Consider the following 18,619-nt stretch of genomic DNA (forward strand, 5'->3'; position numbering starts at 1 on the left):
ATATTTGCTTTTTTTTCCTTTAATTTTATTTTTTTTAATTGTGCATAAAATACACAATGTGACTGGTGCCTCGTCTTGAGAATATTTGGGCGCGGTAATTATAGTGAAAACAGGGCGCTATGTAGAATCACAGTCCCCGGGCACAGTCCCTCCATACTGTGGTAGGGACTGTGGTAGAATATTGCAGCCATACCTCTCCCGTTTTGTCAAACGTTTTCGTCTAGAACGCCCTCTACAGCCAGAGAAGACCAATATCAAGATCCTGTGAAGTTGTTTGTGACATCATGTGAGTGCTTCTAAGTTCTTCTAATCGAAAAGGGTTAGTCATATTTTATAATCCAGTTAATTAAACACCGAGTTACAATTTAGGCGTGGCTTCTCAGAAATGGGTGTGGTTTATAAAATACGAGTGTGGTCATGTTTGTAACTCAATGTTTTCGTGGTTCTATGTTCGTAACTCGGATCAGCTTGAACATTCAGCAGCGATTTGTTCTCTTCTGTGTTGATAAACATCTTAATATCTGAAAATAGCAAATTTATATATTTTATATAATTTATATACTATATGATCATTTTGCCTAACATGCTCAGGTTTATTACTGTTATGATCATTATAATGTCACGTGATTTGTTCCACCTTATTGGTGATGTCTTAGGTTACTTTGTTGTAATTTCTTTATGACAATTTGTATACAGTATACCGAACAAACGACCCCGATTGAAGGTCACGTATTTTGTGTCGTCGCCAATTCGTGTGTAGGTATGCCACGTCGTTCGTCCTTATAGTCAAAGAATATTCTTATATTTCTTCCAGGCTGTGTCGTCCCATCGTCCAACAAAATTCCACATAATGAAGAACACTGAAGCAAAAACTGTGATACCAGGGATTATGCCTTCTCCGAAACAAAATACACGGGACAATGGTAACGAGGGTTTCACACAGACCTCCTGTCTGTTTTGAAAAGACATATACAAGTACATACCAATGAACGTTCGCACCAATGTAATATATGCGACAAGCGTTATACCGCAGCAAGAAACTTGAAACGACACATGATAGTGCATGCGAGTGAGCAACCATACGGTTGTCAGACATGTGACAAGAAATTTACCGCATCATGCCACCTGAAAATACACATGAGAGTGCATACGGGTGAGAAGCCGTACAAATGTGAGATGTGCGACAAGCGATTTAATGTAAAATCTAATCTCAAAACACACATGAGCATCCATACGGGTGAGAAGCCATACCATTGTGAGGTATGTGACAAACGATTTAGCAGAGTGCACAGCCTGCAAATACATGCCAGCGTGCATACGAATGAGAAGCCATATCATTGTGACTTGTGTGACAAGCGATTTACCCGAGCAGCAAATCTGAAAACGCACATGGGAGTACATACGAGTGAGCAACCATACAAATGTAAGATTTGCAACAAGCGATTTCGCGTAGCGTGTAACCTAAAACACACAAGAGAGTGCATACGGGTGAGAAACCATACAAATGTAAGATGTGCGACAAGCAATTTACTCTAGCATCAAGTCTGAAAACACACATGGGAGTACATACGGGTGAGAAACCATACAAATGTAAGATGTGCGACAAGCAATTTACCCGAGCATCAAGTCTGAAAACGCACATGGGAGTACATACGGGTGAGAAGCCATATCATTGTAAGGTTTGTGACAAACGAATTACAAGCAGTCTGAAAACGCACATGAGAGTGCATACAGGTGAGAAATCATACAGGTGTAAGATGTGCGACAGAAGATTTAGCAGAACATACAGCCTCAAAATACACGCCAGCGTGCATACTAGAAGTAAGAAGTCATACCAGTGTAACATTTGTGACAAGCGATTTTGCATGCCGCACCTCCTGAAAGTGCACATGAAAGTGCATACAGATAAGCAGCCACATCAGTGTGATAGATGCAACAAACAATTTATCAAGTTAGGCCATCTAAAAAGGCACATAGGAATCTGCAGTGTTATGTATATCTGAAACGCCTGGAAATAAACAGGAGAATACTTGGTCATGATCATCTCAATAATACGAAAACAGTATGTGCTTTAGCACAAGATAAAATTACTGTTGAACACTCCAACCTTGTTATTGAGCGAATACTAGGCACTGTGACAAAGAATCGTGTACAATTATTCCGTGTGAACTTCATATGAGTTTGTCAGTTACATTAATTAAACAGTGAGGTTCGTGGGAATTGTACTTGAGTGGTGGCCGAGAAATTCAACGTATGTAACAAGCTGGCTGCGGGAAGACATACGCGAGAAATTGCAATGAGTTTGCAACCTCATCGCTTTGAACACTTCTTCATGGAAGTTTGCAACAGCAATTTATACAATGATTGAACTAACATCAGAGCTCTTGTAGTGAATTTTTTCAGTGAGAGTTAAGTACTTTTTTTTAAAGCCATTCCAGTGTGAAATTGTTGTATTAAGCATTTTGATGGTTATCATTCGAAACATTTATTATCACATTATCATAGTTTTCTTAAATGCTGTGTTTGAGTACTCTACATATTTGATATATATATACACATACTTATTTTGCTCTCAAACCACATTTATAAATAGACATGTTGTTGACATAGGTATGAGTGTAATAGAATACATCACTTTATTACGTAGCTTCTACAATTAGGGACATTCCCGCCTAGGGCTTAGTATCTTACCTGGACTAAAAATAGGACGCGCAAGTATAAATTACACTAGGCGAAGCTGGAATAATGGGATCACAATCCTTCATATAAGCGATGTAGATCAAATCTAGGACATTTTAAATGGTATGGACAGTAGATGTTTTAACGCCTGAAATATTCACCAAGGAATGATACAAGCCATGGAAATTATCACAAATTCAAATGTCTATTTCTGTAATCGAGTGCGATCGATAACTAATTGTATTCATCATTTATTTCGAATAGAATGCATGTACATACAGTAACTGAAATAAAAGTGAGGATTTTATGTTTTATTTCACATATGTCCATTACAGGAGGACCATTCACATATCAGGAGTTAAGCATTAGTTACAGCGCCAACACATGACACATCTCAGCAGTCATGCCCCAGAGTTATGGGGGAACCATAATTATAATTGCATATGACATGGCAGTCGCTGGGTTGGTGTGGCTAGTTATGTATATGGTAGTGTTGCTTATGTGTGGACTTCAAATACAAACATAATGTTGAGCACCATCAATGGGGTGTGATTGACAAGCCTCATTGATAGTGTTGAATAATGTGGTTATTTGAAGACTGTACACACTATATTATACTAAAACTGGTTACCGAATTTAACCAGTGTCTGCGCTTTTTACACCATTTGCCGGTGTGAGCGTTGGCAAGTCTAAATAGGTTTTGATTGTATACAGCGCCATCAGTGGCTGTTTCCGGCTTTATGCGTCTAAACTTGTCACATTCAGCAAAGTACAACACATGCTCGCATAATGCAAGGTTCATGCCAGGTACGGCCACATGTATGTTGGCACCCTGGCGAACCATTTATTTACACACATTGAAAAACAAAAACCTACATCCTCAAAATGCCAGTATGTCAAAAATCGAACACTTGTTTTTGGCCAATGCAACTTAAAATTAGGTAATTAATATTCCTGTATTTCAATTCTAATTCAACTATCATTCACACTTCTCTGCAATTATCGGAGAAAGTGGCAAAACATATGAAAAATAATTCTTGAAGATGAGTGAAAGCGATATGAATTCTGGAGTTTTATTTTTGAGTAGATGACAAGAGTTGGTGCTCAAATGGCTAATATATAATTGCAAGACAAACCAAAATCAAATCTAGCTGAGATTCTCTGGGTGGTATGATAATATTTGAAGGAATTCAGACAAAAATTACAAATACTTATCGTGCCAATGAAGACAATGACGATGCAGCTTTACAGTGACAACATTAATCATGTTGTCCTTTTATTCTCTACCTGCATTTTTATATTAGAAAAACCATTCAATCAGTTCAGGAATAATTAAAAAACAAATTAACAACAAATCTTTCAAAATAGCATATACTAGTACATTGTGTGTATAATACCGGTAACCCAAATAAAAACATTTGCAGTATAACGTAGAATAAAACAATAAGATTGATTCGATTTATGTCATCACCTTCTGGTTTGAGTTGGACAAATGAATCAGAAATAAAAAATTAGAACTATGACAGGCGTATTTATAACTCTTCTGGTGTCAAAATTATTTCCCAATGTATTTGCAGTTAACTTCTTTAGAATTCACTGATACATGTCAAATCACTAAAAGACCACAATCATGTAATGCATTTGACATGGGATAAAAAAGTCATATATTACTACATGTATTATGAATTATAATATTGTAAAACAATAAAAAAAAAATACATTTAATTAGGCAAGTATCTAGTGTAATACTAGTAATACATTTTCATCACGTAAAGTGCTTTGCATATATGTGCAATAACATGCTCAGTTGAGGAAAATTTGAAGTTATCTCCCATAATGCTTTGCATATATGTGCAGTAACATGCTCAGTTGAGCAAAATTTGAAGTTATCTCCCATAATGCTTTGCATATATGTGCAGTAACATGCTCAGTTGAGCAAAATTTGAAGTTATCTCCCATAATGCTTTGCATATATGTGCAGTAACATGCTCAGTTGAGCAAAATTTGACTTGTTGTTAAAGTCAGTTACAGTATGGACACACATGTAGTATTTCCAATAAGATTTCACACTAATTTATTTAATTGCACCAAAATTTTTATGTAATTTTCATTTTTGTTATTTTTTGACGAAATGGACATATAATTGTCCATTACCTGCATGATCAAAGAATTTATTTTGAAAAAGTTACAAAAGTTGACAATATAAAAGATTTAATGATGCAACGATCACTTTAGATTGTCATGCATATTTTTTTGTAGCCATTTTAGAAAACAAATGCCATGGTGGAGGGAAGGAAGAGGGGGGTGTCTAAAAATGAGGTAGACCTCATTCACAACATATATATTTCATAAGGATGACAATAGCAGTGAAAGGTTAAGGTTGCCTGGATGACAATAACAATGAAAGGCTATGACAATAGCAATGAAAGGTTAAGGTTGCATGGATGACAATAGCAATGAAAGGCTATGACAATAGCAGTGAAAGGTTAAGGTTGCCTGGATGACAATAACAATGAAAGGCTATGACAATAGCAATGAAAGGTTAAGGTTACATGGATGACAATAACAATGAAAGGCTATGACAATAGCAGTGAAAGGTTAAGGTTGCGTGGATGACAATAGCAATGAAAGGCTATGACAATAGCAGTGAAAGGTTAAGGTTGCATGGATGACAATAACAATGAAAGGCTATGACAATAGCAGTGAAAGGTTAAGGTTGCATGGATGACAATAGCAATGAAAGGCTATGACAATAGCAGTGAAAGGTTAAGGTTGCCTGGATGACAATAACAATGAAAGGCTATGACAATAGCAGTGAAAGGTTGTGGTTGCATGGATGACAATAGCAATGAAAGGCTATGACAATAGCAGTGAAAGGTTAAGGTTGCATGGATGACAATAACAATGAAAGGCTATGACAATAGCAGTGAAAGGTTAAGGTTTCGTGGATGACAATAGCAATGAAAGGCTATGACAATAGCAGTGAAAGGTTAAGGTTGCTTGGATGACAATAGCAATGAAAGGCTATGACAATAGCAGTGAAAGGTTAAGGTCATGTGGATGACAATAACAATGAAAGGCTATGACAATAACAATGAAAGGCTATGACAATAACAATGAAAGGCTATGACAATAGCAGTGAAAGGTTAAGGTCACATGGATGACAATAACAATGAAAGGCTATGACAATAACAATGAAAGGCCATGACAATAACAATGAAAGGCTATGACAATAACAATGAAAGGCTATGACAATAGCAGTGAAAGGTTAAGGTCATGTGAATGACAATAGCAATGAAAGGCTATGACAATAGCAGTGAAAAGTTAAGGTCGCGTGGATGACAATAGCAATGAAAGGTTAAGGTCATGGATGACGATGACAATAACAATGAAAGGCTATGACAATAGCAGTAAAGGGTTAAGGTCATGGATGACAGTAGCAGTGAAACTGTTTGATATAAATAAATATAATGCATTCCAAACTTATTGAACAATAACATTTAAAAAAGATATTGTTAAACTGGCTACGATTGCTGATGCATTATTTGGTCTAATGGAGAACACATAAACCACAAATTGCATTAATTGTATGCAGAATCATAGACGAATAACTTATGTGTCTGTGACATATGCACATAGAGCGATTAAGAAATATGATAAGTAGTCATATAAACTCAAAACAGTGAAACTAATAAATATACAGTGTATTGTTAAAAATAAACACATAGTTTGAAAGTATACACACTGCGATAAATGTATAACTAAGAGATACTGATAATAAATAAACAAAACTCATTGTATGCACAAATAAATAAAATATGTAAAAGTATGCGTGAAGTATCCCTCAATGCAGTTGAAACCATGATCAGTTGAAGAAAACATGCAAAAGTATTCCAAACAAAAAATGTAATATGTATTATTAAGTATTTAATAATATCAGAGGTACATTACTTGGGGTTTGCAACTACGGTGACATGATACCAAGATCCCGTTACAATCTCGCTCTCGCATAAGCGTTCCAACTCAGAAAAATGCGAATGCACATGCCCGAGGTAACTAGGATACTGGGATGTCCAGGTGGATCAAAAAATCTGCCCACGATATGACGGATTACGAGAACTATATTTTCTGTACATTTTCGATGTATTACATTTTTCACTACGATAGTGGCAAGAAAAGTTTTATTTTTTCATTACAAACCTTGAACATTGATATATGTCATGTCAGAAGGTCGTAGCCTCAGTCTCGCAATCTACGAGAAGAGACTTGAATGGGATCTTGACATGATGTCACCATACAGTACTATGCGAGTTGCAAACCCCAAGTAATGTACCTCTGATATTATTAAATATTGTATGCTACATATTATTGTAAACTTTTATGTGTACTTTTTGCTGATAGAAATTTTCATGATTTGTTGACTTAATGGCATTCATGAAATCAAAATTTGGTCATTTGAATCAGATCATGATATGTCGTCTGATGTATGTGTGTAGTTCGCACTTAATTGAGCCAAGCATGTGTGACATATGACTGAATACTGTTGGACGAACACACACACATATACAGACGTATGCACAGAGGTCAATCCATGTCTTTGTTTTGAACAGCCAATTCTTTCACAGATTCACTTAGTTTCATTAGTGTTTCCAAAATGTACATTATTTTTGTGATTTCTTCATCATCTCACAATTTGTGTGTATGTTGGACACAATGCATATCAATCAAGGTATGTCATGGCTAGCATTATTTGAAATGCAAGACCCATCATGCCACAGTGAATGTGAACATATATCCCATAATATAAGATGTAAATGCAATCATTAAAAAATATATTACAGGCTAGTTTTATACCACATTTGAACAAAATACCTGAAATTTATTCCACAAATGCATGATCTTTTTTTATTTTTACTACAAAGACTACGAGTAAGCCATCTTGAATCAGAACTTGAAATGAATCCATAATTGTGATACGAGTTTGGTACAACATTCTTTAAAACAAAATGACGACAAGACGACCATTTTAAATCTGATCAATAAAACAAGATGACATGTATCAAATATTCCATGATATTTAACCGAATGCATCTAGTAAGTTTAAATAAAATCTGTCAAGGCACAACCAAGTTTAAGTTGAACATCAGCCCGTAAACCCAAAAGTGGGTCGCTTCGTTGAGCATTGGCGCTAAGTCAAGTGTTGTATGTACATGATAAGCCTGAGTTTAGATATGGTGGACATGCTTAATTTTCAGCCATTTTATAACCAAAATGACTGCCAGTCAGCCAGCTTGATATAGTTTGAATATAATCGTCCATATGATACAGATATGGCTCAAGTATTTAAAAAAAATCACTGACATCATCTTGCATCAGATCTGTAAAATTTTCCATATTGATCAATGTGTACCAAGTTATGCACTGGTCTAGTAGAGCAGCAAACTGGTTCATGTTCACTAAGTAAATGGGTGGAAAAAGAACAAAAACTTGAAAACTTGCTCGTAAAATGCACAAAAAAAAAAAAAAAAAAACTTTTCATGAACATTGAAAAGCCAGTAGAAAATTGAACTCTATTTAAACAAACCAAATTAGCGTTTTATATGTAAATTACCGTTATAAACCTTAAAATGTGTATCGACAGAACACATGTTGCTATGGAGTGTGTGTTACCCATAGTGACACATGTTGCTATTGGGTGTGTGTTACCAACAGTGACAAATGTTGCTATTGGGTGTTACCCACAGTGACACATGTTACTGTGGAGTGTGTGTGACCCATAGTGACACGTGTTTCTATGGAGTGTGTGTGACCCATATTGACACATGTTGCTATGGAGTGTGGGTGACCCATAGTGCCACATGTTGCTATGGAATGTGTGTGTGTGTGACCCATAGTGACACATGTTGCTATGGAATGTGTGTGTGTGTGTGTGTGTGTGTGACCCATAGTGACACATGTTGCTATGGAGTGTGTGTGACCCATAGTGACACATGTTGCTATGGAGTGTATGTGACCCATAGTGACACATGTTGCTATGGAGTGTGTGTGTGTGTGACCCATAGTGACACATGTTGCTATGGAGTGTGTGTGTGTGTGTGTGTGTGACCCATAGTGACACATGTTGCTATGGAGTGTATGTGACCCATAGTGACACATGTTGCTATGGAGTGTATGTGACCCATAGTGACACATGTTGCTATGGAGTGTGTGTGACCCATAGTGACACATGTTGCTATGGAGTGTATGTGACCCATAGAGACACATGTTGCTATGGAGTGTATGTGACCCATAGAGACACATGTTGCTATGGAGTGTATGTGACCCATAGAGACACATGTTGCTATGGAGTGTATGTGACCCATAGAGACACATGTTGCTATGGAGTGTATGTGACCCATAGTGACACATGTTGCTATGGAGTGTGTGTGTGTGACCCATAGTGACACATGTTGCTATGGAGTGTGTGTGACCCATATTGAACACAGCCATGGACAAGTAAACATCTTTTTACTTGGTCATAACATGTACCATAAAATCTGTATTAGACACCTCATTCCTAATAGAAGCCGTTCCCGATTGAGAACCAAAAATTCACCATTTCTCATATGTGTAGATGCTCTAATAGAAGCCGCATCCCATCTGTTGCATTGTACCATTTTAATAGAAGCAGCGGCTTTTAATACATATTTTAAATTACTTTAGGTGGAAACTTCAAACATCCCAGATAACAGCTTGCTGTTGTTTTTTTGCTTCACACAGTTTGAAAAATTACTTGAGGCTAATGTAAATTCCTCCTTATGTGCAAGGAAGTGCGTATTCAAAGTAACTCTGAAAACAAAAGTAAAAATTTACAATTAGAAAACAAATACCCATACATACAAAATGACTACAAAAAATGCAGCAGGAAAATCTACTTAATCTAAATCATAGCATTCATTAACAAAACATTTCAAGGAAAACAAATAAATAACAGCATCTATTAAAGACAATCAAAGTTAAACTCCGCAAAGCTCCTAAGTGAATAAGTTATTATTGGTGTTCTATTCTATTCTATTCTATTCTATTCTAAGGGACAAAGTCATGTCACAGAATGTTCCATGATGCTAAGACACGCATCACTGTACCATGTATTCCAATGGGCTCTGCGCAAGCTGCAGTGGAATGCTGGTGGAAAAGCCGGTGAAACCAGTTAAATCGCAGCACAGATATACTTATATACTTGTATACAATTCACATATTTGGGTAATCTAGTGACACTGCTCTGGAGAATTTCAACAATTATCCCAAAATACAATTTTTTGAGACTTTTCGCCTTTGTTTTGACCGTGATGGTTGACGGTGACATTGCCTGAATGTCTGCCCCAAAGAATAACAAAGGTAGATACTGAGGATTTATAAAAAAAAAAAAATGGAAATGTCAACATGGTAGGGCTAAGAGAAAAATCTTAATTTTATTCAAATTGATGAAGAGACATGTATATACTTACTGAAAATCCAAGTAGAGATGATGTACTGTTACATGACCCTTGGGATCGCACATAATCCTGTTAAAAAAAAAATTATAAAAGTACTAGACCAAAAAAGAATTACACAGAAAATGTCATGGCATAGATTGGTTTATAGATAGATACTAGGCATAGATCAATTTAGCAAAAAGGTGACATATCAGAAACTACACATCATGTCACAGAAAGATGGTTCACAGGCCAAAAATAACACTTGGGTCACATGTAAGTTCACATCTATTTTGAGGTTTTGGGCAGCAAAATACCACAGTTACAGTCTTGAAAAATGTGTAGTTATAAGAGTGATATACTTACGATACTAAAAGTAAATCTCCTCCTTCATCTACATTACCATCAAAGGTTACATTGACTTCGGAAACAATCTGATGAGATAAATCATCAAAATCAATCTGATTTTTTTTTTTAATTTATATATATTTTTTATTGTTAATTATGTTTAAATAGTCACAAATACACAAAAATAACGATAAACAAAATATAAAAATAAAAAAAAAAAATGCATAAATAAATTGGAGTCTATACCTAACATCAGTTTTTATTCAAAACATAATACATGTAAACAAAAAATATTATGGAGGATTCTATAAATGTATGTTTATACATACAAAATATACCAAATATACCTAAAACATAATGCAACTATTGTGACCTTGCCATATATATTAGTGGGAAATAACTACAATGTGTGATATGCAGAATTCAGAATTAGAAACAATGCCCATTAAAATTTTATAGTTTAACAAATAGCAGAGTTTGGGGTTTTCTGGTTGCTAAGTTACCATGCACACAGAGAGGAGTGAGGGGAATGACTCATGGTCAGCAGGTTTATGCAGTTTTAGGCAGATATTTTACTACCAGCTTCAGTTTTGTACCAAGAAATTTGATTCTGTATTGTAGACATCAACATTAAAAGGCGGCAGTCGTCGTGCCGCGTCATGTTCGATATGGGTCTCGTAGTGACATATATAACGCGTGTAAAATACATTGTTTATTTACATGAATTTCGAACATGCGATGCGCGACGACCACCACGATTTAACTTGTTAATCTTATTATAAAATACAACAACTTGTTCTCACAAATACATTTGAGAGATATCTCTGTAGAGCATTTTTAGAACTCTCTAACAACTACAAAATTACCGTCATGCTTAAGAGCACACTTTAACAAGCGAGTATTACAATTTATTTAAGCATGGTAAACGTTCAAAGAAAATAACTTTTGTTTATCACTATTGGCAACCAGTAATAACTGCAGACATTTACTGACCTGTAGTGATTTCCTTGGTAACACTGACTTATTTAAGACAGTCTTCCCCTGCCCCACCACGTTATTATGATACACAGCTTGCATGGATATTGAATTCATTAAAGCTCTAACAAAATTGTTATTGGTCACATTGTATGTATTCTGTAATAAAGTAATAAACCATACTGGTAATAAGACACATTAGGTTCTAGCTTTCGCCCACATGCAGAATTCCTGGGACATTCCATGTCTGAACTTTCAAGAAAACAATATTGATATGAATATGTTGATTATTCCAATTTTAACAAAATCAATATGCAAACTACACCATATTATTATGCAAATTAGTTTCCATATTTGGGCATTCTGCTGCCCAGGAGGACACTGAATACTAAAATTTATATATACAAACAACATTTTCAACATCTCTGCTGATTCAAATATTATTGAGTAAAATGTAAACTGCTTTTACCGGTATTTTTACTGCTAAAAATATTCAAAATTTGATGTTTGCAAGAATATCCAAAATATTTGTGTTCAAGTACGGTTTCTTAGCAAGGGCTAGATGTCAAAAACATTTACCCATAATAAAAAATCATTTGGAACAGTATTAACTAAGGCACAGATACTCCTAGCATCTTTAAGATCTGCTCCAGACCTCAGTATAAAGACCAACGAAGTGTGCATGGACATCTAAATTCCCTCTGGGATGACATTTTGAGAACAGCATCCATCAAGGGAAAGATTTACTACTACTGTATATTCATGACAATTCATTTCAATATGTACATTAATTTCCAACATGGCAACAAAAACATTAGCACATCAAGAAAAAAAATTAACAGACGATGAAACTGTTAATTCTGCAACTTCAGCTTTCTCAGTGCCTTTGCATTGTTAATGCATGATATAACAATGAAGCTAAAATGTACATCTCTCTGTTTACTGCACTAAGAAATCAAAATCAGCAATTTGTATATTCTCAATAAGTTTGCGGCACATGTACCTCTAATGTGTGGACGAAACTTGATCTAAGCTGATATACAGAGTATAGCCTGAACACAATTATTGTTATGTTTTTTTTCAATTTTCCAGTGTCATAAAAACATAATTCAGTGGTGAATGGACAAGTATATATGAAGTGACAGTCTACTGCCATATGTTCTATGTTCAATCTTATCATTATTTCAGTATAATCACATGACATTTTTTAAGTTTGAGTAAATTTGCAAATAATAATTTAAAAGTAAACACACCTGAATCCTCATCCAGAGATGGACATCCCCTGTTGATGCATTGAAACTAAATTTGACATCTGCAGTTTCCACATGACCAGCTGTTATGGTGATTTCACGAGGGAAAAGAAAAAATATGAGCAATCCGGCTGCTAGCAGACTCACAAATATGGCTATGCAGACGTACAAAGTCCTAATAAAAAAAGAGAAATTATCCTAAGTTAAGGGGTCATGTTTTAAATATCCATAGACTTCTCTACTTTTTTTACTCTCTACAATAAGGATTTATTTTTCAATTTCCTTTCACTGATTGAATTTTCACTTTGCATGTACTGTTGCTGTTACATACATTAACATTTATCTTGATTTTGTTGCGTCTTGAACAATAACCCATCAGGAAAAATCAAGATGCATCAATAGAAATACGGTACATGCAGTTTGCTGTGTCTACTATATATGTACAAACAACAAATTTAGATGTAGCCAAAAAATTATGAATCATATGGTTTAATTTTTGAGTATAGTTTAAATTATGAAAACCAGGATACAATTTGATGACTGTGTTATAAAAAACAACTTAAATATAATTGTTAAAAGAACAATGGAACAAAAATTGAAGCTCATCTTCAATGGTTATACAAATATATATCACAGAAGACATATATTTACCTTTGAAACCAACTGTTTCAACAAAGAAACAGGTCTGGTGCTGATACTTATTTTTTCATCAGAATATTAGTTCTTTTCACCAAGAATTGATTAATTTCTTTTTTATATATCAAATCATTGTCAGTGATATAGTCCCTGTCCAGTTTTTTAATGTCAATTATAAACGATGAGAGATGTAGATGGATTATTATTATTAAATGTTGAGAGAGTTCTCAGTATGTTAAAAGAATAGTGTTCTTCCCTATCCAGGTTTTGTTTAGTAAAAGCACGGAGGTAAAAATCTCCATGGTAAAAGTGACATCCTTCTCTCGTCATACAAGATTGTATAACTCACACATAAATCAATCTGACATTTAGAATCAAATAACAAAACATCATGTATGTTGTTCAAACCAATTTTAAATGAATTCGGCCCAGAAATGTTTGAATAACATGCAGAACAACAATGGTCACCAGTTTTACATGTAATGGTCATAAAAATGCAAAATAAAATCAATGCATGTTTTGTCTTTGTACATACTTTCATCAACAAAATCGGTCAAAGCATATCTGAGAAATGGTTATGAACAGGCAAAAATAAACGAACAGTTAACAGATTTATCAATGAATTATATCACAAGAATAAACTTGTGTGCTTCAGTAACCCATCAAGATGTGATGTTCATATTTAGTTTGAATGAATTGGCGCAAAAATGGCAGCAAGTCGGTTAAATTTCATTGAAATTGTAAAATAATAGAGAAAACAAACTTGCCTTTTTATCAAATTTAAACAAAATCTGTAAAGATATCTGAGAACTTGCAGACCATATATAAATCAAAGAAAATGGCCAGCAGCCAGCCATTTTTAAAATCATGAAACAAAATGACTAACTACTAAATCATCTGTCCCGGCATTCTTGAGTAACAGTTGGTGACATGTGGTCGATAAAAACTTGTCACAAGATATAATGGAATCTGAATACAATAACAAGGTAGTTTTCCATCTTACTATATGAAAACATACCTTTCATACAAGAGCACAGCAAATGAAAAAATTATATGACCAATGCTTTGAATACCACGATTTTCTCATTAACATTTTTATACAACATTTTGTACACCTTCATGAATTTTTTTTTCAAATTTTTTTTGCTCATTAATTTCTTACTGCCTGCAAATCTTGAATTTTTTTTGAAAAATGTCTCAGTATTTTGTGAAAGGTGGTAAAAATTGGAAGTTTACTTCAGCATTCCAAAGGTCAACAAACAAGGTGAGACAAAATCAGTATACTGTGGAATACTTTATATTCACTGGAATTAATTTTCGCTGAAAAGGCTTTTTGGGCGTTTTGTATGGAATTTATTTTAACTGATTTTTGATGAGTTTAATGTGAAATATAGAAAAAAAAAGTATATTCGCTGGATTTTATTTTTACGGAATCATCCCTTCAGCGAAAATAGTGAAAATAAATTCCAAGCGAAAATAAAGTATTCTACAGTACATGCAACCTCAAGAAATGACCATTCTTGACCTATAAATACACTCAATACATTGTTATTAGGGAGCCTAATAAAATCCAGTAACACAACACGTACATTAAATATTATGGCTAACAACACCTCTAAGCATTGGTACATGCCTGATACTAGTAACACTCAATGCATGATGTGACCCCTTGATGATGGAAGCACCCCTCCCCACCCCAAAATAAACATGCCTCTTCACATGCTTCCATATGTAGATTTAAAATATTCACATATTTATACCTTGTACAATATATCATGTATCAAATTTTGCTTTTTTATTTAATTTATTTTACTTTTATATATTTCAATTATGATTAGAATGTCAACTGTACTATCTATATCATCACATGTATTTCAGTAATCAGTATATCAAACCATCAAACCAATCAAATCAAGTGTGTTATCACAAATACGGTACTTACGTTCGCCGTGGTCGTAATCTTTTATCACTGTAAGGTATTAAGGCAACTAAAGAATCTTCCTGGCCTGTGAATGAACAACACAAGTAAAGTGCCTCTGTCAACAAAAACTGCATGTGTATAATAAGAGAGGAATCACTCAAAAATGTTTACATAATAGCGACCAATTTACAGAGATCTCCTAAAAGCTATATGATTCATAAATGATTTTGTTTTGTTACGATAAAGTTTGTTTTTACTCTGAACGATGTTTATTGAGTAAGGTTAATTGTATAAGCAGTTCTGGAATAAGGTTGACTATACTCTTAGCACAACAAATCCGTTAAAACTGAAATGAGAGGATTCTATTGACTGATTGCATAACATTGAAATGTTTTTAACTTAAGTCATTGAAAACGATGCTCGTTAACTGCCATTGAAATAATAAAAATAAAGAAGAACAGGTTTGTTTTGCCAAGAGTATACTGTGCAAATATATGCTGTAAACCATTAACTTCTACTGCTGGTAATCTTCACATTCTGATTATTTAATGATGTTTGGGGAAAAAAACGAAAGTCCCAGTTGCGAAAAGTTTTCTCTCACAAATTATTTAACACTTTTCAGTAATTTTATATTACCCACAATTATAACATTAGTTTTACACTACACGACACATTTAGCCAAAATAAATTTGTACCTTGATACAATATTACATTTAAGATATCATATTTTATAATTTATAGCATTTTGGGTTGCATGCTTATTAATTTTTTCATGGACTTTTCTCAAGTCCCAAATAAAATAAAACATCTCAGCTGTCATTTGTGTGGTTATCAGCTTTTGTGTTGGATTTGATTTGATCTTGCGTTAGTTTTAGTCAGTGTACAGGATGGATCTTAACACAGTATAATGATCGATTCAACTCACATTAGAACTAATCATTAAATCCACTACAGTGCAGAAAATTTTAATCGAAAAGTGATTTAAATCCTTAATTATTATCTGTTCTTTTTTTGCATTAGTGTTTTTTTTCTGTAATGACTGTAAAGGCCTTAAATCCCATGTGTTATTTAGTATATAATGTTTTTTTCATAAAATGTACATTATACATAGAAAAATAAAAAAAAGCTTTACTCAATCTACTCAGACAATTGAGAATTTACTGGCATCATGAATGCAAATTGTAAACAAACATTAACTTTTTATTAGATGTAAAAATAACCAGTAAACTTGAGTCTTTTTAACGACTTCATTTTCTCTCTGTTTTGTTACTTTATTTATTTACAAGTTTACGCTCAAATAGAAATTTATCTTTTCTATTCAGCTGTACCGGTGTGCTAAAGTTTATCTTATCTAAACACAATCCACGGATTAAATAAGATTTCCTGGATTTAGCAGTGTTCATATCATGCTCGCTGAACCTTGGTTATGCGTGCAGTGAACATGATTAGACCATGGACACTCCAGTACTGGAGGGTCTATGATTAGACCATGGATGTACTAAAAATTCTTAGTACATCCATGATTAGACTGAACGATAGAAGATGCACAGTCGGTGTCCCGATCACATAATGCAGGCATAAGTGAACGCGTCGCCAACTGACTACGCGTGGACGCTCACCTCTCGGAATTCTCCCTGTACCCCTGCACGTAGGACAAGATAAACCATCGTGTAATTCTTCGTACTTGAAATCAGATGAACCATCCGATGTCTCACTTTCTCGTGTTCCGGGACGCGTCTTAAAATTCGTGTTTTGTATACTCATACTTTTGTCAGCTGATTGCACCTTCAGCTCTGAAAATGATCACGTGGTGAATTGGTTCGGCTTTATTACTCTATTGCCTATTGGCCAATTAACTTGACAACACCCATTTTTTATCCAATCACGCGAGGTTTTATAATCAAACATAACCTCTGACATGATACGCTGACGTCTCCAAAAATGGCAGTCGTGTAAAAACTTGTAGTCGTTGCATCTTGTTGTTTATTGTTAGATCAGCACTGAGCGGATATCTTTTAGACTGAGAAGTTTTGTAGCATGAGTAAAAGAAGATATTCTGAAAGCGAAATGGATGACACAAGGGAGTATCCGAACCAGTTTCCGGAGTATCAACCAGAAATGGACTTACTCACCAGCGAAGGAAAGGTTTGTTGTTTACACGCAATTCAGACGATGCTCCCGGTACTGAGAAACACGTATTTTTCCGAGTACACTCGTTATTTATACTCCGAGATTTGGGAGACGTTTTCTTTTATTGTATAAACCTTCATTTTTCGGTAGAACAGGCTCTTATTAAAAGACGTTACCATCGGAAATATACAACGTTATCGGTCAACGTCATCCACAATGGATCTTTGTTGGGGGGGGGATTCATTACAACTTTAACTTGAATGTTTTTTTTTTTGTTTTTTTTTTTGTTTTTTTGTTTTTTTTTTGTGTGTTTTTAAAGTTAATACAATTGATGATTGGTAAAAATAATAAAAATAAAATATAAAAAGTCTATTTGAATATAAGAAATAAATGAGGCATGCAAAGCATGTAAAATACATTGTTTACACAGCAGTGGAGCTAGGAAAATATCTGTTTATCTTTATGTTTAAACAAAAAATTATCATGCACTGTTTGACCACCACTGCCCTTTAAACTTTTCTGATTATTGTGCACATCTGTTAAAAATGTGCAGGCCACAGATTGTTCGTCACAATTTTAGAAATTTTAGAAGTCTTTAGTAAAAATAAAAGCACATTAATTCAAGAATAATGACAATTTTCGAATAAAAATTAATCAGAATCTTTTTTCCCTGTGTCTTATAGGTTCTAAAGTTGACTGCCTAAATCAACCAGTAGGGGACAAAAATGACCCTTTTAATATTAAATCTGATATTTCCTTCTTTGAGGTTGAGGGAACCATACTCTTTATTGCAAGACAGTTTGACCATGGAGCTAATTTAGCTCCATGGTTTGACGTAGTAGTACAGGGTCATTCTAGTGCTTCAACTTCACAGAGGTATCTAATGCAATTGCCTTGATACCCAAGGAGTTTGTCTTTGTGTCTATGACAATTTTATCAATTTTTGTTTGGGAAATTGGTGCCCTCTCAACTTCAAAGTTTATGCCCTGTCATTGAATTCTTAAATCTTAGAATTGTGACATCTCCTTATTACAGACTTAGATGATTTATAGGAACTTTGTTTTTGTTTCAGGTAAAAGAAAACCATGACTCAATTGTCTTGCATAAAGGCATGCAGTAACTAAATCACACAAAATAAATCTTTCTCATTACCACATTTGAATGTGCTCTTTCTCCTTCTCCTTCTCCTTCTAAATTTGTTATGGTTCACATTTATAACAAATATA

General features: G+C 34.4%; 2 protein-coding genes across 2 annotated transcripts; one reads left to right on the top strand and one right to left on the bottom strand.

Moving 5' to 3' along the window:
• The first annotated feature begins 1,053 nt into the window (after positions 1-1,053).
• On the top strand, positions 1,054-2,003 carry LOC144348113 (uncharacterized). Its single transcript, XM_085501832.1, has 2 exons — positions 1,054-1,395; positions 1,476-2,003. Exons 1-2 carry the CDS (start codon positions 1,054-1,056, stop codon positions 2,001-2,003), a joined length of 870 nt encoding a protein of 289 aa, XP_085357958.1.
• Positions 2,004-9,377: 7,374 nt separating this feature from the next.
• On the bottom strand, positions 9,378-17,085 carry LOC102803291 (transmembrane protein 106B-like). Its single transcript, XM_085501833.1, has 7 exons — positions 16,883-17,085; positions 15,285-15,348; positions 12,710-12,881; positions 11,475-11,615; positions 10,500-10,567; positions 10,167-10,223; positions 9,378-9,507 (listed from the first exon to the last, which is right to left on the bottom strand). Exons 1-7 carry the CDS (start codon positions 17,025-17,027, stop codon positions 9,378-9,380), a joined length of 777 nt encoding a protein of 258 aa, XP_085357959.1. The 5' UTR covers positions 17,028-17,085.
• Positions 17,086-18,619: the final 1,534 nt, after the last annotated feature.

This window comes from Saccoglossus kowalevskii, chromosome 7 (genome assembly GCF_978046115.1).
Source record: "Saccoglossus kowalevskii chromosome 7, keSacKowa6.1, whole genome shotgun sequence".
NCBI classification, from domain to species: domain Eukaryota; kingdom Metazoa; phylum Hemichordata; class Enteropneusta; family Harrimaniidae; genus Saccoglossus; species Saccoglossus kowalevskii.